The sequence below is a fragment of the Protobothrops mucrosquamatus genome, unplaced genomic scaffold, assembly GCF_001527695.2.
Source record: "Protobothrops mucrosquamatus isolate PMUCROS unplaced genomic scaffold, P.Mucros_1.0 scaffold104, whole genome shotgun sequence".
NCBI lineage: Eukaryota > Metazoa > Chordata > Lepidosauria > Squamata > Viperidae > Protobothrops > Protobothrops mucrosquamatus.
In genome coordinates this window covers 1,078,721-1,105,292 of record NW_015386477.1, presented here as the reverse complement: position 1 = coordinate 1,105,292, position 26,572 = coordinate 1,078,721, and the positions used below count along the sequence as shown (strand labels likewise).

The 26,572-nt window shown below is 34.4% G+C and overlaps 1 protein-coding gene across 1 annotated transcript in view; it reads left to right on the top strand.

Annotated features, from left to right (window-relative positions):
- The window catches only part of ADAMTS6 (ADAM metallopeptidase with thrombospondin type 1 motif 6), a 94,185-nt gene that overhangs the window by 59,972 nt on the left and 7,641 nt on the right, over positions 1 to 26,572 (top strand). Inside the window, exons 12-21 of the mRNA XM_015812664.1 lie at positions 4,411 to 4,556; positions 7,345 to 7,408; positions 8,990 to 9,092; positions 9,786 to 9,919; positions 10,810 to 10,933; positions 11,592 to 11,672; positions 14,630 to 14,793; positions 16,587 to 16,725; positions 22,960 to 23,089; positions 24,367 to 24,571. Of these exons, the coding sequence (XP_015668150.1) occupies positions 4,411 to 4,556; positions 7,345 to 7,408; positions 8,990 to 9,092; positions 9,786 to 9,919; positions 10,810 to 10,933; positions 11,592 to 11,672; positions 14,630 to 14,793; positions 16,587 to 16,725; positions 22,960 to 23,089; positions 24,367 to 24,571 (1,290 nt within the window). The remainder of the gene's footprint in view (positions 1 to 4,410; positions 4,557 to 7,344; positions 7,409 to 8,989; positions 9,093 to 9,785; positions 9,920 to 10,809; positions 10,934 to 11,591; positions 11,673 to 14,629; positions 14,794 to 16,586; positions 16,726 to 22,959; positions 23,090 to 24,366; positions 24,572 to 26,572) is intronic.

The window sequence follows — 26,572 nt, the reverse complement described above, 5'->3', positions numbered from 1 at the left end:
GAGCAGAACAATTATTTCCTGTGATCGGAATTCTGTTCTCTTATTAATGACCCCCCAGATATCATTTGCCTTTTTACTGGTTGCATCACAGTATTGGCTCATGCTTAACTTGTGATTAACAAAGAAACCCAGATCCTTTCATATGAAATACTGCCTATCTCATCCTATATTTGTGACTTACATTTTTCCTACAAAAATGCAGAAGTTTACATTTTCCCTGGAGGTTTAAATTCCATCCTATTCATTTCAGTCTGTCTGGACTTTTATTTTCTCTTTCATCTAAAGTGTTAGCTATTCTCCCAACTGTGTGTAATGTGCAAAGTGTTTAAGTGTTCTCTCAACTCTTTCATTCAAGTCATTGACAAGAATGTTGAACAGCACAGGGACCCAGCACAGAGACTGGAGCACTAGATACTTCTCTCAAAATTGAAAGAAATTCAAGCAGATAATTTATAGCTTAGTTATTAAAGAAAAAAAGATTAATTGCAATAGTATAAGAAATGAATACATCTTTTGTGCTAACACTGTATATATATTTTTCTGAATTAATTCAACTGACAAAAGAGCAATGTGAGTTATCTCATTATTCTATATATCTATGACACATTTCCATTTACTTTAGAACTGGTTGCTTAACTGTGAGTCATTTGGAGATAGCTAATTCCATCCCAGAATCGTACAACTTTCTGATTATTCTTGCTTTATTTGTTCTGAATTAAATTCAAATTGCTTACTAAAGATACCAAGCATTTGACTACACTTGTGAAATAGATAATTTAAACTATCTTTAGCAAAATCAAGATCAACTTGAGAAAAAAATACATTCATCTTCATTTGGTGATAGTCTTGAGACTAGAGAGCAGAACTAAGTATACACTGATTCTTATCACCCTTCAGGGAATCAAAGAATTATGTCAGATTAAATTCATTTCCTCTTTTTATAAAATTGGTTGTTTAATACATCATAATGGAAGATAGGCTCAGCTAGACACAGTATTCCAAATGGAGTCTGTGAAGGGTAGACTAGAGCAGAACAATTATTTCCTGTGATCGGAATTCTGTTCTCTTATTAATGACCCTCCAGATATCATTTGCCTTTTTACTGGTTGCATCACAGTATTGGCTCATGCTTAACTTGTGATTAACAAGGAAACCCAGATCCTTTCATATGAAATACTGCCAAACTTGGCCTATCTCATCCTATATTTGGATGTTCTCACCTCACATAATTATAAGGAGAAAAGAAACAACTATTAAGGATTAGTCAGAGGATTAAAATGGGCAGAGTCTATGTATAGATATTTGAAGACAGATTTTTTTCGCCTGTACTCTAACTTATTATGATGATCATTTGATAGAAATGTACATCTTTTTAAAATGGGTTGATTTGATGCATTATTTAAAAAGGAGAGTATATTACTTGATTCAAACATTTGGACTGGCTTTATGTAGTGGTTTCTTGACACCTTATTTCGTATTTCAGAAATATTGTTAAATGTGTAATTTGTTTCCCTCTTCTGTGTCATTTGGATCTCTCAGCCAAAGCAACTATGTGGTATTAGCCAAATATTATTCAGCACATCTGGGTATCGTGCTATAATATGACAATTTTACTTTTCCTTTGGAAATGAGATTGTACTTGTGGTTTTGATCAGCATTCTGTGCTTATACAACAGCAGAGCAAATTGTAGCCTATTGATTTGGGCTAGTCTTTGATGGCTATTGAATCATAGTTACCAATAATGGTAAACCCTAAAAACTTCTCAGTTGTCAGGCAATGAAAGGAGAAGGCAAACCAAATATTGTTCCAATCTTTGAAAAAAAGAAAAAAAAAGGGGGGGAGAGATTGGTCAGTCATTATGATTTGACATTTCAGAAGTTTCTGGATCATAACATAAAGTTACCATGTTGGACAATTTTTAGTATTTACACAAAGTCAACATGAATGTATTAAAATCAGATTTTGAAATACTAACTTTATTTCATTTTCCATCAGCTAACTCCTTTAAAAGGTTGTGGAAGTGCTGTAGACCTATTTTAATTTCAGGAACACCATTGACAAAGTATTTGAGTACATTCTGTCGAACAAAACAGTTACATATTGGAAAATGGCATATTGATTTGAGAATATCTTCATCCAGTTTGAATTTTACTCTTTAACATTTCCTCATCAACACTGAATAAGGTGTCAGTTGGAATGCCACAGATCAGATTCTAGTATTTTTCATTTTTTTCATTAATGGCTTATATTAAGAAATACAAGGAATTCTTATGCAGATGATAAAAAAGATAGAATAACCAATAATGTAGAGCAGACAAATTTCCAAAGGATATTGTGAATGTAGAGAAGTGGGCAGATTCTAATTAATAAAAGTTAATAGAGATAAATATGTCGGTCTTCACTAAAGAGAAATGTGCTCTTTTAATTCTGTCAGCCTCAGCCCCATAATCAAGATGGCAGAATGGTGATTGGCATATGCAAGACCCTGCAGCTGGCAGTGGAACTGTTCCACAGATAGCTGGATGTGAGATAAACTGAGAGTGTGCCTGCTGCACAACGGTATCCATTTACTGGGTTTGCTGCACCTCATAGCAGAACTGTTGTTGGAGTCCCCAGAGTTGTGGCACTTGGAGATTTCAATTTACCATCCCTAGATGAGGAGGCAGCCAAATAATTTATGACTACCATTGCCCAAAAGTTTCTTGGGCCTTGCCTGTATAGGATGCCACATATTGGAACTAGTTTTTTTTATCGTGGAGCAATTGAGATATGATCTGAAAACCAGGAATAAATTCATCAATCCCTTATTATGATCAACTTAATTTCTGGAATTCTTTCTTCTCCCTTGGCTCCAAGCACTAGAAGGTGCAATTCAAGTTCTTGATTATCACTTTAAAGCGCTAGATGGCTCAGGGTCATGGAAAGTTTCCAGTATATATGCTTTTTGAATGATATCATCAGTATCTTGAATGTAAGAAGAGAGAATAATCTTACTGATCCTCTACCTTTAATATATTATTTCTATAATCTTAACACATTTTTTTTTACAAATACTGTAATCTGACTGCTTGTATCTGTTTTAGATATATATGAATTGTTTTAATTATACATGAGAATGTATAATTAAATATATTTTATTTAAATATTTTATCTAAATATTATTTTATCTAAATATTTTATATAAATATTTTATCTAAATATTTATCTATATTTTATCTAAATATTTTATGTTTGACACCAATCATTTTAGTGTCCTTTTTTGTATTATTGATATTTGTATAGGTCCTTGGGGCAAAAATGATTTTTCAAAATGTATCAGGCAAATAAAAACCTTTTTTACTGGCATTTGGGATTTCCCCCCTTTCTTCTTTGTTCAGTGCCATTATAATGACATTATAATATACCGCATAGTATATGATGTATATATGTGGCAAAAATGATTTGCAAGAACAAAAACATATGGCAAGATACAGTGAATGACATTAGATTCACCTAAATTTCCTTTTCTTGTCTCTTGCACTTATTTTATTATTTTCTTCTTTTTTATGCTTATAAAATATTATTCAAAAGGTGAATTGTATGATATAAGTATGCATATATGTATGACACATAATGGCAAAACACTGTTTTCATAGGAAAAAGATATGTTTAATTTTTTGCATGTGTTCCTTCGATTTTATTAAGCAAAATAAGATATTTGTCTTAAATTAGGACTTCATTATTTTGCTTAATATCATGTGAATAAATTTAGTTTAAGTAATATATTTGTTTAACCTAATGTCTCATAATTTTAATAACAAAAATCACATTTAAAACTTTAATATTTTACTCCAGATAATCATTTACACTCTGAAAAATTGGCCAATTATGTGTATAAATATTTAGATTCCTTCTAGTATCTTGGCATTATTTTTATTATATTAATGAAATAGTGCTTCAAGTTTATCTTCCGTTGTAACATCCCTTCTATTTCAGTATGTTTTTTTTGTTTGTTTGTTTTAATGGAGATCCGATAGCCAATAGCTCTTACAAAAAATTTTCTTTGTTGTTCTGCTAAATAATACAGCCCTAATACAGGTGTGCTTAAACACACTTATAATGATTCATAATATTTAAATAAGATTTTATTTTTTTTGCAGTTTATTTTAACAAGAGATAGTAAGACTGTACTGTTTATGAAATGGAAAATGCTAGCTTGTTAATTAGGTCTTTATGATTCAGTTTTGGTCAAAGATAAAAGCAAGTAGCATTTTTCTGCACCTATAACTTAACAGGGTTAAATGAAATAAAGCTTATATAGGTTAGCAGTGCAACAAATGTTGATGCCTATTGTTGGTTATATATATTTTACTGTCTTGAATATTTTATTAATCAAAAGCTAATTCTTTATTTTTATGCAATCTTTTCAGTGGTGTTATCAGGGAGAGTGCGTCCCTTTTGGCACTTGGCCCCAGAGCATAGATGGGGGTTGGGGTCCCTGGTCAATATGGGGAGAATGCAGTAGGACCTGCGGGGGAGGAGTCTCATCTTCCATAAGGCACTGTGACAGTCCAGCGTAAGTAGCTAAAGTAAGCCATCACCAGCATAAAAGACATATTTGGAAATAATTTTAAATGTGGATTCATATGTTATTTGTCAAAGTGCTTCTGTGCTATATCAGTCTACCTTTAAAACAAAAACTCATATCAACTACCTAGAAAAAAATTACTTTTTACATACTTTCAAATGTTTGATTATATGCAATAAGCACATATAGATTTTACATGTTATATTTAACAAATAATTTCTTCCTCCATTTTTAAAATCTAAGAGTTAATTAATTCCTTTTAATGTAGACCTTCTCAAATATCAAACATCAACATTACCCAACAGCCTCTCCCATTGCAAGGCATTGGAGAAATCTGGATTGTCCCAAAGGTGATTTCTCTAAACTGGACTTTCTTGGTTTTTTTCTTTGAAAATGTTTTGCTTCTCATCCAAGAAGCTTCTTCAGCCCCTTGGTGTATCTGGCTGATTTCTAAATTCCTAGCTTCTCCTGCCAAATTTGATCCCATTCTATTCAGTTTTCAGAGAGTTATTCTGCTGATAAAAACAGAATAATTAATTTCAAATTTTCTGTTGACTTGGAAAAAATAAAAAAATAAGTATAGTTTGACAGATTTTTTTAAGATGAATATCTTCTCTTAATCCTTTTATTAGTATGGAGAGAATTATGAGAATTTTGCAGTTGGCCTCTAAATGAAGTTGCCTTGCACCAACAGCCAGACTGTATTTATAATTATTTATTGAATTTTACATAACTTTGTGCAAAACCTGCCATCTTCATGCATTTTTGTCTCTTGTACATCTTCATCTCCTTTGCTAGTCTCCAACCTTATGTTTACATCTGCTATTTTATTATCCTTTCATTAAAAAAAAATTCTCTCCATATTTTCTGTGATTCCTCAAAAACTAGCCAAAATGTTATGTGAAACAGCTTTACTTACTGAGCTAATTCATATAATGTGTTTCTTTTACTCACATCTATTATAGTCATTTTTAGATTTATGTCAATAGGGAGAAACTATTTTGCAAACTGTGTGGTAAATTCCAGTAATTGCAATAACTAGGATATTCTGCTTATGCCCAGGATTTATAATTACATAATACAAATATTACAGTAATTCCCATGCTTCTCCATACCACCCTTGAGTGATAACTACAAAATGTGAAACATAGTAGACCCTTGGCAATTTAACTCAGATCAGGAACTTACAGAGCACAAAAAGCTGAAAAAGAGAATTTAAAAAGGATGAAAACTTAAAAAATATTTTATATGGTAGACTATTTATATTGACAATAATTATACATTGTGTGTCTTACATGCTTTCTGTCAGCTGTACAGAAATGCACAGTTCATCTGTATGCACAGTTCATCTGTATGATCTGAGTTATGACTAGATTATCATAAATAGTTTCTACATTTGATGTCTGATACTCTTATCTCATAATATGCATCCTATTTTGCATGGTTGCAAAAGAAAATACAGGTAGAGCCTAGATCAGGCATGTCAAACTGCTGGCCTGTGGGCCAGATGCGTCACGCCGAAACCGCACCCACCCTATTGCCGGCAATGGGGAAAAAGTCACGATACGTTGCGCGGCATCACGTGACATCACGGGTTTGACATGCCTGGCCTAGATCTTCAGGAGACTTGGGTTCTGTAATCTTCATAATGGGAAGGAAAGTAGAACAACCATTTTACCTGCAACAAAGATGAAAAGGAAAGAAAGCAAGGATTAATTATGGTTATTGGGATCAGAATTTCTATCGCTAAGTGATTCAGTCATAAAGCACAATATCATGTGACTGTATTGTTTAGCAAAAGCAGTTTTGGCAAGCCCCGGTTACTGTCATTAAGTGAATCATTATGGATCATTAAGTGAAAACTTCATGTGATTGTGAGTTCCAACTTCCTGCTGGTTTCTTCACTGACTTTATGTATAGCTGGCAGGGAGGGAAGAGACATACCTTTCTTCGTCAGCCTTTCAAGTAGTCTAGACAACAAGCACACCCAGAAATGTTCTCTACTTTATTGCAAAGTTACATTAACAGAATCTTGCAAGTGTCCGCCATTACCTTTACAGCCCAAGAAACTAGGACAGGTCTCTTCTGACATGTTTGACTCACCCACATTCCTTCTGCAGGCTAAGCTGCCACTTATCTGAGCATTATCCTGAGTGTGGTGTCTTCCAAGTTTATTCTTGCATACCATAGCACCAGTGTAGAACTTTTCAAACCTGTTTACTAATGGCCATAGCCTAACAGTTGGGAGTTAGATTCAGTGTACCAATACCCAGTTAGAATGTATTTGCAAATCATCTTTTTAAACAAAATGCATCTTTCTTCTTAATATACAACTAAAGTCTTCAGAGACTGCAATACTATATAAATGTATAAGGCACTGAATTCATATAAATAACATCATATTTATTTTAATACCAATACTATTTAATAGAAAATAATATTTTCAAAAAAAATTATTTGTTTTAAACATTTCCTGGAGTAGCAAGTAAATGCTTAGGTCTAAATGAAACAACTTGCTGAAATGGAACATTATAAATTATATTTTTATTGGTGCTGAATTCAGATGTTTATAATTTATTTAACTAATTAGAAGAAAAATAAGTATTTCTACATTTTTAAATAGTGATAAACCAAGAAACAAGTATTAAACAAAATATTTTAATTTTTAAATCATTTATGAATATTTTTGCCATCTATATTAATAGTGGTCCAGTCTAAAGTTCTTGAAAAATATTATATATATATATATTAATAAAATTTAAACTATTTCTTCCAGACCTTCTGGTGGGGGAAAATATTGCCTTGGAGAAAGGAAACGATATCGCTCTTGTAATATTGATGTGAGTAGATCAAAATTAACTTGAAATGTAATCAAATGTACCTATAGATTGGTCAGAATTTTGCTATTTATTTAGGTTATGGTGATTTACAGAAAGGCGGTAATCTGCTGCATCGGAAATAGTAGATGTTCGGCAGCTGACGGGACCGGAAGTAGCCACCAAGGCACTTCTGGGTTGAGAGGTATTAGGCAGTGACATCACCATTGCCTTGGGAATCCAATGGGGACTCCCTCTCTCATCCCCCTGCAGCTTCCCATCAAAGTGGCACCTACTGTATTTATCTACTCACATTTGTACATGCCTTTGAACTGCTAGGTGGGCAGGAGTTGGGGCAAGTAATAGTCCCTGAGTCTCGAACTCCATCTTGCCAATTGTCAAGTCTCCGTTCTAGCCACAGAGCCATCGCACTTTTCAGAATTTTGTTTATTTAACATAAAGGGCAAGTACATGCAGTATAGAACTCAACATGCACCCATCGATACTGAAAATGGGATCTAACAAGAAGATATTGAGAATAGTTATTCTCAGTAAAAGATGTAAATCATAAATAATAGAAAAATATATAAGTACATTACATATTTCATATATATAAAAATTCAAAGTTACATTTATTTTGTAAAATGTATCAATACACCTTTGACTTAAATGTGTCTGTTGCATTTCATTGTATATATATTAGATATTCAAGTCATTTAGAAAGTACTTAATTTTTTACTGATGTTCTTTGGTAACCTTAGAATATAAGCTGCAGCAAATAATTTTATGGTAAAATTTTGAGTCTATTTTAAATAAGTATTTCCTATTTTTCCTATTATTGTGAGAAAAATATTTTAGTATATAAAGGTGTTTCAGATATGATATCCTATCATGTATTGTCAGTTGTGGCTAGGAAAGGTTTTGCACAACTTCATGTTATGCACCAGTTGCAGCCTTTCTTGTATTGGGAGTCCCAGTGCTCAGTTATTCAAGTCCTGGTCCTCTCCTGTCTGGACTTATTGCAATGCACTCTTCATGCGGCAACCCTTGAAGAGCATTTGGAAGCTTCAACTAGTGCAGAGTGCAGTGGCACAGCAGTTACACCACTGCTACACAAGCTACAGTGGCTGCCAGTTTGCTTCCAGGTACAATTAAAGGTGTTGGCTATTACTTTGAAAGCCCTGCATGGCATGGGTCCAGGTTATGTGAAGAACTATCTCAGCCCACTGAGACTGGCGCACCCCATCCACACCAGCAGAGGAGGCATTCTGTGGGCTCCATTAGTCAAGGAATTCTGGATGGCAGAGTCCAGGAGAAGGGCCTTCTCTGCTATGGCTCCTGCTCTTTGGAATATTTTACCTCCTGAGAGATCAGCTTCCACTTCCACTGAGAGATCAGCTTCTGACTTCCATAAGGGCTTGAAGACCTAGCTCTTACAGATAACTTGGGGTTTCAATGGGAGAACATCACACTACTGAATGTGCACCAGAGGCTGTTATCATAGTTAGCATCTATGATAACTTTCATATTTAATTAAAAATGCACTTCATGTGTATGTTCAAATTTCACGTTCATCCCTTTTTCATTTTCATTTTTGTTTTTTAGCCATGTCCTCTTGGAGCCCGTGATTTTCGAGAAAAACAGTGTGCAGACTTTGATAATATGCCATTTCGAGGAAAATTTTACAACTGGAAACCATATACAGGAGGTATGTGAAGTTCTGTAATCTTAGCTATAATCAACCTCTAAGTCCTGCCTAGGGAAGGCAGGATATTAGTTTCTCTTAAGAGGCCCTTGAGAATATGGATATATGCACCAGGGCTTTACGGGTTTTAGATTTGATTTCAGAAAGGTGTTTCGGAGTGCTCAAGGGCATGAACATAGTATCTGTCTGCAGACCTTTAAAACAATTGTTTCTTTTTCTTGGATCATATAGCAGTTTCAGAGAGTAGTCATTTGATATCAGAAAAGATGAAGTTGCTTTAAAGAGTTGAAAGCAGGTGTCGTGTTCCATTAACATACCCCCATATTCTTTGAAGACCCTTTTCCAAATTATTTCTGAAATACTGCATAACCCTGAACTGTCCTATTGCAGATGGTCATACCTGATTGTGCAGTGTTAGATTTGTCAGAGTTCAAGAGGCAAAGGCCACCCTTGCTGAACTTCACATAGGACTGAATCATGCATGCAGATAATTTTCACTTGAATCTTTTAATCTTAGATTGGGAGCTGTCCAGAGTTTCTGGAAGATTAGCATATATAGAAATGTTTTAAAGGAAATGAAAAATTGTTGAAAAAAAAATCAGTGACAGAATTTTTGGGAAAAAAAGATTAATATTAAATTGCATATAATACTTCAAGCTTTAGAATTTGATCTTTTAAAATGTTTTATTTGTCTAGGTGGGGTTAAACCGTGTGCATTAAACTGTTTAGCAGAAGGTTATAACTTCTATACTGAACGTGCTCCTGCAGTGATAGACGGAACACAGTGCAATGCAGATTCCCTGGATATTTGTATCAATGGAGAATGCAAGGTACAATACATGAACATTACACAAAAGTAAAAGTAATTTAAAATATTCCTATACTGCAACATCCTCTAAGGAAACAGCTGTCAAGAAACTGCCTTTATTAATATTTTAGAACTTACAGTTCCAGAAGCACTGACATTTTACCTCATTTGTCTTATAGACAACTTAGAGCCAGTAGGACGAGAAATAGCAAGGAAGCAACAGTTTCTTTTTTATTTCTCTCTGCTTTGTTTTTCCCTGATTGGAAAGCTGATTTGTACTCTTGATTTTTTTCCCTTCAGCTTACTTTTTACAGGAAAATAGTTTCTTCTTTCTTCTCTTTTTCTTTGGCATAGGAATTGAAAAAAACAAAGATGCAATCTTTTTATTAGATCATGCAATTTCCTTATAAATGTCCTTGTTACATTATATTTTAAGCATCTATCTCTAAATACTCTTAAAGGGCTTTTTTATATTCATATATGTTATCTGCTAAATATGAACTGCAGTGAATGAGGATTCCAACCAGAGTTATCTCAAGTTTTTCTATAAATGTGTTATAAAACTGCTCACATGATTTAAACAATTATGAGAAAAAGCAATGAGCATTCTAAATGGAAACAGCCATCTCACACAACTGAGAAACTGGAAACCCTTGAATATGATCTCTGTCCTTTAAAATGGAAACACAGGCAGCATCTTGCAAATTCACCTGCTAGCAGAACCAGAAAATGAGCAAAAATTTATGGCAGATTATAAAAATCTGGTACTTCTTGCTAAATGAATTAAAAATGATTTCAATAAAAAAGGGAGAATTTCAACAATTAAAAATGCCATTAATTTGAACATTAACAACGTACTTTTAAGACTAAATCCCCTTATTGTATAGTTATTCTGACTGTACCCATTTTCAGCATGTCGGATGTGACAATATTTTGGGATCTGATGCTAAAGAAGACAGGTGTCGGGTATGTGGTGGTGATGGGAGTACATGTGAAGCTATTGAAGGTTTTTTCAATGATACACTGCCCAGAGGGGGTGAGTCTCAAAGCTTATACTACTATTATTATTATTATTATTATTATTATTATTATTATTATTATTATTATTATTATTATTATTATTATTATTATTATTGTGGTTATACTATTATTATTGTGGTTGATTATACAGTCAACCATATGCTTAAAATGGATTTGTGATTTTTATCCATCTATTGAGTCCTTCCCAAGAACCTGGGATAGGCAGATATTGTTGTTTGATGGTGTTAAGGTATTGTCACAGGATCTAAGCTGTATTACTATTATTCGACAACTATTTAAAAATAGGTTAGGCAACAGCCACCTGGATGCTGCCATTTTACTCTCGTACACTCTTTCTAGATCCCAGATCCATTATCTATTGTTCTCTGATGAATTGTAAAATTATAGTGAAATAGCTACTCGTCATACAACTGAAAGCAAATATGTAAAGTGTTTTTTTTTCTGTTTCTTACATTTCCATCGTTGTAATGGAACAATGGGTCTCTGTGTCTTGATTGCAATAAGAAATAACACTAAGATCTTTTGAATTCTTGCTATCTAATTACATTTGTTATAAAAAATTGCTTTTTTATACTATTGCTATTTTATACTATTTTATACTATTGTAAACTATTGCTTTTATCAGTGAAACAATTGCCCTGATTACTTTATAGGCTACATGGAAGTGGTTCAAATTCCTAAAGGTTCTGTTCATATCGAAATCAAAGAAGTGGCAGTGTCAAAAAACTACATTGGTAAGTTAATGATCTCATGATTACAAAATCTGATAAATGTTGCTGGGTTCAAAGAACTCTCAGATACATTTCATATAATAGCATTGCACTGGCTGCACTGACTTTGGGGAGGGGAATGATCCTTCAAGTCACAGCTGTCACCTGGCAACTGCCTATACTAGTCCCTGCCCTGTTATTGGCAAGGGATTTTTTGTAAGTGGTTTGACATTTCCACAGGGCTCAGAGAGAGTGACTAACCCAATGCTGTCCACTTACACTCTCCTGGTTTTTAGCCTGATGCCTTAACCACTACACCAAACTGGTTTAATATATAATTGGCTGGGGTCTTTTGTTGTTGTTTTAAGAAACACTATGAAAACCTGATTGAGACACATTATGGGAGACAGGAGCTTCTTCCTGCTGTGGCTCTGATAATATTTACATTGAAAGCTGGTACTGTATTAAACTTGGAAGATAACTTCCATTAGTATCACAGTAAAGGGGAAGGAACTTCTCTATATCCACTTTCATCTCTATGTCTACTTTCTCAATCCAAATTATATACTTCCTAGCTGAAGACAAAAACTATATACATAAAATATATACATACATAAAATATATACATACATAAAATACATACATACATAAAATACATACATATATACATACACTATGTTTTATTTATAAAATTTCTAACTAGTCTTTTATTAAAAACAAACTACAGCAGATCCTTTAACTTGCATTTGTTTCCATCATTATAGCAGAAATAGAATCAAATAGAGAGTGGGCTAAATGATGAAACATGCATTACAATATCATAATACAAATGTCATTTATGTATTTAGTCAGATGATTGTGTTTGTATGATGATATATGCAAATATGTTACTGCTTTGGAATCACTGCCATTTGCCTAGGGTTGCCAGGTGTCCACTATTCGAGTGGACAGTCCACTTTTTTCACATTATGTTCACTATTTTTTTTCACAAAATAGTGGACATTTTTTTTATTCAAAAGCTTTATGATGAAATGGTACGTAATCTAAAGCTGTACAGTCTACTTTTTTAACTACTTAACCCCCCCCCACTTGTCCGCTATTTTTTGGAAGCAGACCTGACAACCCCACATTTGCCACATTGATATAAATTAATTATGAATCTCTTTCCTTTTCAAATGTTTCCTCTTTGTAGGAACGACATAATGATTTCTCTGAAGCACTTTGTCAGTGTTTTAACACTGAGACTAGTAATGCTAGTAAAGCTAGAGAAAATTTGTATTTGTATCTTGCTTCCAGAAATTTCTGGAACAGTTAGTATTTCAATTAATTTATTTCTACTGCTTTCGGACAGTGAACATATAAGTAGATTTGATGTTGACTGGAAAATTCTGGAAGCTGAAGTCCACACATCTTAGAGTTCCTCAGGTTGAGAAACGCTGGTCTATGACCTTGTTTGGTTTATTAGGAGTAAGAAAGTATATACTGGAGATAGAAGTTCTGTTTAACCACTTCCACCTGGTTTCTGATGTTAGTGAAAGTTACTGAAGAATTCAGAAAACTAAAATTTCTATCTATGATTTCTCAAACATAGTATCTAACCTGCTAAGCCGGAATCATAAAGCCAAGAATAAATGTTTAATTCTTGTTTGAAGAGGAAAATAACAAGTTCAGTTCAGGCATTTTATTTCATATCCAATAATAAATGTGACAGATGATAAACCTTCTTAACTTATTACTGGAAGAAAAAAAAGAAAAAAATTTCTGAGCAGATTTGCTATCCCTTCTTTCCTTCCTTTTGAAATATTGCTCGCATACAAATGCCCACCACAAAGTATTCTTGCCAAGCTCTAGAGGATCATATTACACACATAGTAATGTAGTTGTTTATTAATTAGCACCACGTAACATGGTGACACTCTTGAGGAATGATTATTATTTTAGTCTATAGCTATTTTGTTATAGAATGGAAACTGAAACAAACAAAATATTAGAAAATCCACTCTAATTTGAAAACTAAAGTTGCAGTTGGATTATCACAAAATAATAGCTAAAAACAAGCAAGATGTATTTGAAAAATAAAGGTATAGCATTGTACCATATATATTTAGCCAAGAATTAATCACACTAAACATACACTTCTGAGAAAGCATGCATTGCGTTCTGTGTTGTGAAATATTTCCAGCAAATTAAAACTAACATTGGTACAGGCTCATTTGTAAACTTGATTCTGGATTTAAAACAATTAAATGTATCAATTTATGCTGATTGTAAACTACTTTTTTAATTTTATTTTCCCTTTGAACTAATTATTTTTAGTATATATGTTAAATATAAGGATTTAAAAGCCTTTATTTTGAATCATTTATTGGTCAAATCTTTTCCAGTGTCAGAAGGCAGTTGTTCATTAAAAAAGCACTAATATGGGGAGTAGGCAGTCGTCCCTTCCTCACCCATATGATTTGAATATTTTGCATTATAAAAACTAGAACTAGTTAGCTGATTAAAGCATATTTTGTCCACTCTTAAGATATTTAGTAGTCAAAATTACAATATTGATTAATTTACAAATTTAATTCAACTTTTAAAATATTGCAATAGCAGAAAACGTAGTATTAAGCTTGAAACACTTCCAGAATGATCAAAACATTCTGCTTAAAGCAAAATGCAACTTTTTCAAATGGAGCGGTTTTGAATTTTAAGCAATTTAAATTTAGGATCTTTTGTATACCACTCTTGGTTCCTCCATCAGACCCCTTAAGTGAAGCCATCGGTTTCCATTGTAGAGGAGTTTTCTATATTTTGAACAACATTAATAATGTATATCCATTTTCCAACTAGGCCACAGAAAGCAAGCATGTTTTAGGAAGTTACGGTTCCTATGATATAACTTCCACTTTTCTTCATATTGCTTTGATATTTAATGAATGTTCTTATACATTCTAAATGATTTCTATCTTCATGCCATTTAAACTTTTTTTAAGCTTTGAAAACTGAGGAGGATGATTATTATATTAATGGAGCCTGGACTATTGATTGGCCTAGAAAATTTGATGTTGCTGGAACAGCTTTCCATTACAAAAGACCAGCTGATGAAGCAGAATCTTTGGAAGCTTTGGGTCCTACTTCAGAAAACCTTATAGTTATGGTAAAGTATGAATTATTTCATTTTATTGATTATTTAAGAGATAATCTAGCTTTCTATATTATTCATGAGCCTCTTTTCCATGTTACCTAGACACTCCTTCAGAAAATATTGTTTGTATTATAATCATTGCTTTGTATCTCTAGTTTTTGAATAGTGTTTCCTAGATAATAGACTTATGCTGTTTTGCAATGCATCAATCTACTTTTAAACCAACTGAGGTTTCTAAAATATAAATATAATCATTTTTATCTGGCATTGTCAAATTTGTATTCAGTATTTATATTGTTTTGAAATTAACCATTTTGTAACTCACTCCTATCAATAGTCTCCAGTTAGCCTCTGATAATCTGTTAAGCAATTTGGATATAATTGGGGACAACATAATTTAATATTTCATTTTCTTTTGCTACGGAGCTGACAGAAATAAATAGCATCTCATTTTCAGGAAAATAAGAATGATATCACTTAAATTAAAATTTTAAAATCCCAGAGTATATATTAGAAATATAAACTAGTCTTGTTTTCAATATAAATAAAAGAAATATTGAACACAGTAGTCCTTGCATACTGACCATTTGTTCAGCTATTTTACTCAAAATTGTGACAGTGATGAAAAAGGAAAATTACGACTGGTCCTAAAAGTTCTGGCCATCACAGCACCCCTCACAGTCATATCATTGCAATCTGGGTACATGGCAACTGGCTCTCACTTACAACCATTGCAACATTGCATGGTCATGTGACACCATTTTCAACTCCCTGCCAGTTTCCCGCAAAATCAAGGGGAAAGCCATCCGAGAAAGTTACAAATCACTTTGGTAAGTTGCTTATCCAGCAGCAGCCACCTCCAGCCCTGTGTCCTACCTTCGCACCTCACAGGCCATTTGCACATTCTCCTGTGCCTGGCAGCAGTCACTTATGGCCTCACCACATCGTACTGGCCACTGGCACACCATTCCTCACCCAGCAAAATCTACCCCTGACCTCGCCAGGCCTTACTTGCTGGCCTGCTTGCAAGCCACCTGAATTCACTTAATGACTTCTAATCTTAGCTTAACAACAGCAACGAGAACTCTCAGGATAGCTGTCACTTAGCAAAGTAGTCACGTGATGTCGTGCTCAAAGACTGCATTGCTTAGCAACATAAATTATGGTTCCAATTACCATTATTAACCAAGGACTGCCTACATGCTTTATCAATTATGATTCAATTCTCTTTTTAAACCTACTATCTTTCTATGGTAACATAAGTAGTTATTCATTTAATCTCAAATATTTTCAGATTGTATATGTTATTCAGAACATTGCTGGAATATTATTATTTTTATTTGTCAAGTTTAGGTACTGTGTAATAAATATGTATTTATATACTAGCTGTTTCTTTTTCTGCCAGTCTTTAGAGCAGTCGTGGGCCACATGCAGCTCTGGACAGCTAATAATGTAGCTTCACAAGATTGTACACTTTTAAAATTATTTTGTGATTTTTATAAGTAATATCATTTGTTATATTTTATATGCAGCCCAAGATAATTCCTCTTCACTCAGTGCAGCCCAGGCAAGCCAAAAGGTTGGACCACCTAGGCTTTAGAAGTTATGATAAATGCCACATTGGATGGGAGCACTCCAACATTTAAATTTGAAACAACTAAAGTAAATTATCTTAAATTTTAGAAACATCTGTACCAATGTTCAAAGTTTTTCTCAAAAATCAAACTCAAAGTAACTAATTGTTAATATACAGTATTAATATACCAAAGTGTTTTAATGATAAAACCAGTTATTTTCAACTGCAGATTTTACTACAGGAGCAAAATCTGGGGATAAGGTATAAATTCAATGTTCCCATCTCTCGTACTGGCAGTGGTGACAATGAAGTTGGCTTCACATGGAATCACCTCCCTTGGTCAGAGTGCTCTGCTACTTGTGCTGGAGGTAAGTTAGCTTCTAACCATATTGAAAGATAAGCTAAATAGAAATATCTGAAATGTTTATAATATAATAAAAGGAAACATATGTTGTTTATGTTAATAGAAACATTACTGTTAACAAAAAGTTACTACCCACATTCTTTGGAGAGGGGCACAATTTTAATTTCTTTGTTCACCAAAAATGATAAATAAGCCCATCCTAATATACTATTATTGTACCACTAATATACCATCAATTAAAATTGTATAGTTTTTAACTATCAATATGTATTGGAGTTAGCCAGTTCATAAGTGGCTTGTCTGTACTAATAAAGGAGAATATTTGTAGCTCAGGGTTGAAATGACAGGTCCTTGGTGTTTTCTGACCTTGGTTGTTCTTGCAGACATTTCATTACCCAAACTAGGTAACATCATCAGTGCTAGTAAGGAGTGGGTTTTGCTCTCAGTTTATATTCTAGTGGCTTACCTGTGGGTGGTCTTAGAGGTTCTCTGGTTGGACTGTTTATTGTTGGCTTGTTTGGCAGTTCCTTGATTGGGGTATTGTTTACTTGATTGTTGGTCTGATGTTAATCTTGGAGTTAATCTATGCTCATCTGGGTGCTGATTGCTGATAGGGAGGTGTTTCATCTTTTTGTTCCCTTTTTGGCTTGTTTTTTGCATTTTGTTTATGTCTATGTGTCTATTGATGGCTAATTTGTCGGAGTACCAGGCTTCTAGAAATTTCCTAAGCATTTTTGGACTTGACTTGGTCTAGGATGGTCACAGTTTCCCAAGTGAAGCTATGGCTAAGTCTGTCCATATGTTGTGAAATGAAAGAGTTTTCATCGTGTCTTCTGAATGCTAGTTGGTGTTCATGGATGCATTCTGCCAGTCTTCTGCCTGTTTGTCCTATGTGGTGGCTGTCAGCCACTCTTTACATTAATTTTGTGAAAAATGTCTTAATTTGACATATGTACCAGCATAATAGAATGTATTTATTTTAAGCACGTCATCTTCTTAATACCTTTTTAATGGAAATAGAAATATGAATTAGAAATCAAGTTCCCTCTGGGGTTTAACGATTCCCCTGATTACTATCTCTTTTTAATATACTTTCACTTCAAAAAGCTGCTTCTCTCAGCTTTTCTCAAACCAAACATGAGAAAATAGATATTTAAGGTAATAGATTGCCAGTGAGAAATTGGGAGAGCGAGGAATGAAAAAGGTCAACACCTGTTCTTTTAGTCCTTCCAATTATACCACCATGTATTTGTGTCTATGCTATATTAAGAGTTGAAGAGATTAGTCTGTTGCCTGTAGCCATTTCATTAGTCCCTTCCAGTAACAATAACAATGTTCCCTCCTTATTTTTTCTGTCAAGAATCACTAATTATTTCTTGATTTCTCCTTTTTCCTTATTTTTAATAAATATTTTCATCTAGATACTGTATTTTAAATTTATAAATTATAATCTCTCCTGATAAGATGAAGTGAAAAGTTATTTTAAATAAATAAATGATTGGTGTCTAGTTCTTACTCCTCTATTTGTGTAGGTGTTAATAGCTATTGGTTTTCTATCAACTGTTTTATATTTCTCTTTTTTATTTTTCTGCCTTAAAATTGAACCATTTGTCATTCTGTTTGATGCAAGTATTTACATAAAAGGAAGACAAGGGTTTGGTTTTGTTTGTTTTTTCCTGTGGAAGTGTTGAGCATATAGTTCCTGAAAACATGGTAATAGGATAACTCTGATGAAAGTGATGAAATGAAAAGGAGATGAAACTAATGAAAACAAGTCCTATATATACTTATTTCAGAATAAGAGCCACAAAGCTGATTAAAGCTTACTGTGGAGTGACCATACAGATGTTTCTTTCTACTTGAAACTAACACTAAGAAATCTGTTGATTCATTTCCTTGTTACTTAAATGATTTCCGCTGTAGCTTCCATCTCAGTTTGCATGAAAGAACTGGATTTAGAAGACCCACTGGATTAGGTAGAGCATCACCTTTGTATAATTATTTGGGAATAAGAGTAATTGAAGTCAGTGGTAGAAATTAGATATATTAATATTAGCTTTGGAGCATTGTTCTGGTCAGTAGACAGAAAGATAGACAGACAGACAGACAAACAGAATATATACAGGGAATATGGTGATGCAGTGGCTTAATAACACTGGAACTGCCCGGCAGAAATGGTCTGCACTCTGGCAGTTCAAGCCCTGCTCCATGAGATTGATCCGCTTGATCCTTAGTTCCTGCCCACCCAGCATGCAATATTGTGAGCAGATCAATTTGTACCACTTCAGTGGGAAAAACACAACACAAGGCAAGGTGAGGCAAGATTGAGAGGAGCCTGGAAGAGCCAGCAATCTGAGTATTGCTAGCTAATTGGAGTAAAGGTAGTTGGCCCCCTTCCCGCAAAAGGCACGCAAGTGCTGAACAGAATGAATTAGCAATCTAGGCTGTCAGGACTGCATTGTGTCTAGCATGTGTAGATTTCCCTAACATTGTATGCCATATGCTAAATAATAAACAGTATATACATTGCTTGGGGGATTGGTTTTAGTGTGAGTTGATAAAACTAGATTGTTTTAAATTCAAGGGTAAATAGAGTAGCTATTATGCTGTTATTATCTAGGTTTGCGACTGTATATATTAATGCAATTGATTCAGATTTTCTGTAATCTGCTTGTCTTTCTTCTTACTACTCTGCCACTTTGATATTAATTTGAGCAATCCTTTAATCTCTGTTTCTATTTCTGATAAACCTAAAGATATTTTGTTAACAATTTGCTCCTCAAATTTATCCTTTGTTAGTTTTATTGTAGTTATATAACAAAACATTGGCTTTAGATTAAAAGTATAAAATAGTTATACATTTACCTATATTACATGAGAGCAACTTTGGTGTAGTAGTTAAGGTATCAGATTAGAAATCAAGAGACCCATGTGTTCTAGTCCCATTTTAAGGCACAAAGCCAGCTGGTTGACCTTAGGCTAGACACTTTCTCTCTGCTCTGGGAAGGAAGCAAAGATTTCAGAAGTAGTTTGCAACTAGTGATTGGTCCCCCCCCCAAAAAAAACATTGTTCTTATGGAGAGAAAACAAGGAATTGATTGATATGATCTTTTTGCAGTGTTTTTCAATATTAATAATTTTAAGATGTGTAGACTTCAACTCCCAAAATTGTCCAGGCAACATGCTGTCTGGCAACATCCACACATCTTAAAATTGCCAAGATTGAGAAAAGTATTTTAACCCACAAATCAAAATTAAATATAAATTGGATAAATAAAAGATGTGAAAATATTGCCTCTAATTGAACAATTTGTGATGCATGATATTTTCAAAAATGACACCCCATGTGGGAACTGGAGCTATATATCCAGCCTCAATGACATATCTAAACTTTGGGGTTGAGTGTCTTGTTAACTGTATACCATCACATATTTATTTGGGCTAGATTATACAAGTTTAGGGGTCCTTGAACTCTGGGTATGATATATTCCATTATTTTCTAAGAAGGGCAACAATTTAATTTAAAACTTATGTTCCATAATCTGATTTTATATTTCAGAAATCCCAGCATATTTCTGATAGCAATGTAATAGCAATTATGTGATAAAAGTTTTATATGATAAAATCACAGGACTATGCAATGGAGTATTGGATTCCCTCCTCCCCCGTGCTTTATCATATATGCTTCTAATGCCTACTTCATAGGTATGAAAATCAATTCCACCAGATGGACACTCTTTATGGTAATGTGTTTGAGCTTAATTGTAAACACTTGGCTCAGTTGCCAGACCAGGCATGGCATAATAAATTCGCCCATTGGTGGAATCTGCTGTGGGAAAAATGCTTTAGGTATTAAGTCTAATACTTCTGTGCTCAGCTATTAACCACTACCAAGATGGTGTCTACACCTAATACTTTCTTAAAGGCAGCAAAGCCACCACTAAACCATTTGTACTGATAACTTTAGCCTCAATATCATCAGTCCTATCAATAATGACTAATTCATTTTCAAGAATCTAAAGAAGGAATATATTGCAGTAAAATATACAGTATTTGGTTTGCAATGATGAATCCCATGATAAAATCTAGCATTTATATTAAGGGTAAATCCCATTTGCTACCAATATCAAAAAACTACGGATCATTGAAATTTTGAATTAATTGACCCTATACCCACTGCTACTGTTGCTGTCTCAGCTACTAAGTATTCTACTTGAAAAAACAATTACTTCTGTTTTGAAGGTGTGGATTAAAGACATTATAATAATATCTAGTGCTTTATTCTATTGGCCATTCTAATGGATGATACATTTTGGTTCAAAAATTGGTCTCCTTCTTATTAGTTATTTTAGTACCGGTGCAAAAGTCTAGATTCTGAGTTGTTTCACTGCTTGATATATGGCTCCCATTATTGATCTGGCTGCTTCTAAAATGACTATTATTCTTGGAAACACTGGTATCTGTCATCGTCCCCTGAGCATTAATGTTAGTTTTCATAGCAACACTCTACCCATTCATAGTCATCATCCAAAGAACCAGCATCATACTGGACAAGAAGTACAACTCTTTTTAAGTGGCTGCCTTCCATAGTTGTGACTGCCATATTCAATTTTGCCTGACATCCTTGTGCTTGTACTATTCAGACATCATTTCCCTATTAATTATTAGGAATTTTTCTACTATAGAAAAATTGTTCTAATCAAATCTGACCTTACTTAGCTTTTCAATATTGGCCAGCTAGATGCTGCCACCTGCTGTGATTATTGAAATAGTAGCAAATAATGTTAGGAAAAATAAGAATATTTAAAGTATTATCATCATGTAATTCACCTGGTGCAAATTATGCATTTAGTTTTTTTTTAAAGACACACAAAAGAATTACCCCAAAACAAATTCATGAAGTTAATCTGATTTCTTATTATTTTAAACTGTTTTAGATATTAGAAGTAATATTAAGAAAATATTGGCACAATATTAAAAAGGAATTAAGTTGTAATAATATATTTTCATTATTGTTTGGCAGAACAAAGACTGATAAATATTTTATCAAAAAAAATATTTCAGATTGTTCCAGTTCCATTCCCTATTAATTGATCTCATATATTGCATACATTTTCTTTTAAACTTAACTATTTTCAAAATACAATGGAACAACTGATACAATATTAGCAAAGATAGATTTTGATATATCTCAATCCAACCATTTAATTGACATTATTAGAAACTCAAGTTTTAAAAGAAATGTTGTTTTAGTTTTTTTAAAAAAAATTTCTCTTGCAAAATAGAAACATCTCTGCCTATAATGATATTGATTAAGAAATCATTGTCTCGGAAATGTATGTAAACATTGTGTTGAAATGTACACATTGTGTTGAAGTGTGCTTTCAGACAAATCATTGTAATTGTTGACATCTAGATTTGTTAATCAGTTAATCAAAATTATGTTTTTTCTGCTACTTTTAATGCTTTTATTTACCACATCAATTAAACAAAATGAAAAATAAAAAATAAAATTATTGACTAATGTGTTTTGATAGATAGTAAGAATTAGATAACTGAAATCAACGTTTAAGTTGCAAAAAAAACCTGTGGAAAGGAAGGTACAGAAGCTGTACCTCTATTGAATTTGCCATTTACTTCAATTGATAAAATAGGATAGGGCATTTCTAGAACTGAATGCTGCTGACAACCATCTAGCACAGTGGTTCTCAACCTTTTTAATGCCACGACCCCCAACCGGTCGTAAGTCGAGGACTAAACCGGTCGTACGTCGAGGACTAAATCGGTCATAAGTCGAGGACTACCCAACCGGTCGTAAGTCGAGGACTTTCCCTGCCCGGGAGCGCCACACATGCGTGGTTCCGCCCCCTGTGCCGGCCGAGGCGTAGCTGGCAAGCAGCAGAGACGGAGCAGGCCGACCATCAGCTGGCCCAGCTCAAGGGAGGTAAGGCACCCGCCGGAAAAGAGGAAAAAAAATGGCGGACAGCCTTGCTTGGCGACCCCCGTGAAATGGTCGATCGACCCCAAATGGGGTCGCAACCCATAGGTTGAGAACCGCTGATCTAGCAGTTGCTTAAAATCTTCCTCTTTTTATCCTTTCAAGAAAGTAGTAAAATCATGAAGGCCAGAGAATCCAGGGTATATTCTATGACTTAACTGAGCTGCAGGGTCACAGATTTGCTTGGTTTAAAATAAGGAAATAAAAAATAAAACTAATATTATTCCACTCCTTCCTAAGGTATGCAGAAACAAGAAACAGTATGCAAAAGGCTAGATGACAGTTCTCTAGTCCAGAACAATTACTGTGATCCTGATAGTAAACTACCAGAAAATCAAAGAGCCTGCAACACTGAGCCTTGTCCACCTGAGTAAGTACTTCTTTATTCTATGCTATGCTATTTATATCTCCAGACTGAAAATATTGCATATCCAGCTAGATATGTATTTTCTTTACTAGCAACTTCTGTGAACCATTCTGGAACAGTAATATCCTTATCTAAATTCTACATGACACTGTTGCAGTATATAGCTTGTAGGATTATCTTTGAAGACCATTGAGAAAATCTTTCAACACCATTGGGAAAATTCAGTTAGTTAAAAAAAATACAATCAATTGCTATCCTGATCTTATTGATTCTGAAATGACTTCATGTATGTTTAGTTTATTCCCAGTCATTATTCAAGATACTATTGATTATCTTTAAACTTTTACATAGTTTGCACTTGGAGATACTGAATGAGTATTTGTTTTTCTAAAGGAATGTCTTCATACAAACATAATCTTCAAAAACCCTATATTGTGGGGGGTTTTATGGTCATTGACATATAAATGACATGTATATGAATAAACGTAAGCTCTGGTGACAATAGTGTGCAAATACCAAAGAAAGAAATCTTTTAATAATAGCTTTAAAATATTAGAATAGAATAACTCTTATAAATATATCAACATTGAAAAATATTTTTATTTTTCTAAAAAGAGTTCAATTATTTCAATATTAAATTTAAAGAAAAAGAGATAAGCAGCATCCTTAATAAATGTTCAGTGTGTGTGTATATATATATATGTGTGTGTGTGTGTGTATATATCAATGGCATCTTCCGGGTGCGCTTCAAGGTACTGACTATCATCTTTAAGGCGCTCCATGGCAGCGGACCAGGATACCTTCGAGACCGCCTTCTGCCACAGATTACCTCCCATCGGCCAGTACGCTCCCACAGGGTGGGTCTCCTCAGGGTGCCGTCGGCCAGACAGTGCCGGCTGGCGACCCCAAGGGGGAGGGCCTTCTCTGTGGGANGCGGGACTGGCCTAGGATAATTTTTAAGAGGGGTTTTTAGAGGGGTTTTTAATTACTTTTTAATTAGACAATTTAAATATTTCATTTTAATTAATTTTAACTTGTGATTGTTAGTGGTGTTTTTAATTGATTGTCAGCCGCCCTGAGTCCGCAAGGAGAAGGGCGGGATATAAATTCAAATAATAAATAAATAAATAAAATAAATATCTATTTAAATTACTTAAGATTTGCAGATGATGTTATTCTCTTCTCTTAAGACCCAGAAGAGCTACAAAGACATGTACAAGTTGTAGGGATAATCATTTCATTTCTTGAACTAATTTTTTTTTCTAATATTCTTCCTATAGATGGTTTATAGGTGATTGGTCAGAATGCAGTAAGACCTGTGATGGAGGAACGAGATCACGAACTGTTCTATGTATCAGGAAGATTGGACCTTCTGAAGAAGAGACGTTGGGGAGTACTCATTGTTTAACACATCACCCAGTTGAAAAAGAGTCCTGTAACAATCAATCTTGCCCCCCACAGTGGGTTCCTTTGGATTGGTCAGAAGTGAGTGATCTTGATAACTCCTTATATAACCCCTTTACACACATCGGTACTGCAATAGGATATATTACAGTGTATCTGACTTGCTACTCTAACTTATTAAATGTGATATATTCCAGAACTATCAAATTTCTGTCTTCTGTAAATCATGCATGCAATATGCATGGTCTGGGATTGCACAACATGCTAGTGCAGTGGTGGCGAACCTATGGCACGGGTGCCAAAGGCGGCACTCAGAGCCCTCTCTGTGGGCACACACGTCGTTGCCCCAGTACTAGGCCTTCAGCTGGGTTTTATAAAACCTTTTCGCTTTAGGCCTCTGCTGCTGTGTGCAAAAAAAAAAAAGGTTCAATCAATCAGTCAATTTCAACTTCTCGCGGGGAAAAAAAAGATCTTGCAAAGTTGAAATTGATTGATTGAACTTTTTAGTCCCACCCAGTCTGCCATTACCACTGTAGCCATGCCCACCCAATGGGCCACACCCCCCAATTGGTCACACCCAGCCAATGGGCCACACCCACCCGGCACCCGAAGATGCATAAGTGGGTTTTGGGTTGCAGTTTGGGCACTCGGTCTCTAAAAGGTCCGCCATCACTGTGCTAGTGTAAAACTAAAATGGAACTACAGATAGTCCTCAAGTTACAACCATTCATTTAGCAACTTTCAAATTTGCAATAGCATTGGAAAAAGTGACTTGCAACTAGTCCTTGCACTTATACCTGTCACAGCATCCCCATGCTTGGCCTGCATTCATTTATGACAGTTGCAGCTTCCTGGAGTCAGTTCTGATAAGAAAAGTCAATGGGGGAATCCAAATTCATTTAGTGACCCTGGAATTCACTTAACAACTGCAATAATTTGCTTAACAGCCATGGCAAAAAAAATAATAAAATCAGACATGACTCACTTAATAACAGCTTTCCCTATCAGCAGAATTTCTGGTCCTAACTGTGGTGGTAAATCAAGGACTTCCTATATGTAGTTTATAGCTGGCATTTTAAGGGAAGCTATATTAGCAATACTCTTTCAGCTATATTCTTTCAATGCTTCAACCATATATTGAGATGTTTGTTACTCCATACTGAAAAAATTGGATTCTGTAACCTGATAATCCAAATTCTAAATTCAACACTACTCAATATTAATTCAAAAGAGCTGATTCTGTGCACAATATTAAATACTGCATTTAATGAATTTGAATTAATTTATATATATTTAATTCCATATTATTTCTTAACTGAATATTTCTCTGGAAGCCTATAGTAACATTACACTTGTGTTAATAATTTATTTTGCAGTGTCTATTTTGCATAATTGAGTTAGAATTATGAGAATAGGAGGAACTGGGTATTGAAGTGCAAGAAAAAATTATTCCTAACTAGTAATTTTTTCCTTATTTATTTGGAAATGAGACCCCATCTACCGCACTTATTTTATCCTTATTTAAACCTTTCCAAGTTTCTATCAGCAGACAGAATGATTAAGTTATGGTTTTAAAGAATACTTAAAATTCTAAACTCCCCATCTACAAAAACACAGAGATGACCAAAAATATTGGTACTCATCCAGTTGCCCCCCAAAATCCCAATTTATCATGAAACTGATGCAAAGAAATTCATCCACCATTCTTTATTCTTTAGTCCATAGAACAGACACTTTGTTTTACATGTATGATTTAACACATTCTTATAGACCTGGCAGGTATCACCGAGACCTGGCTGGGCACGGAAGGGGGTGTGCCCCTCGTGGACATCTGCCCGCCGGGTTTCCAGGTATTCCATCAGCCAAGGACCCGGGGTAGGGGCGGTGGGGTAGCGGCCATTATAAAGGAGAGCCTATGTCCGAGGGAGACCACTGTACCTCAGATAGACGGTGTGGAGTCCCTCCTTGTGAAATGGGGGCAAGGGGTACAAGTGGGCCTGTTGATTATATACCTGGCCCCCTGCTATGTATCAACGGCCCTGCCTGAGCTGGCTGACGTAATAGCCGGGGTGGCGGTTGAGA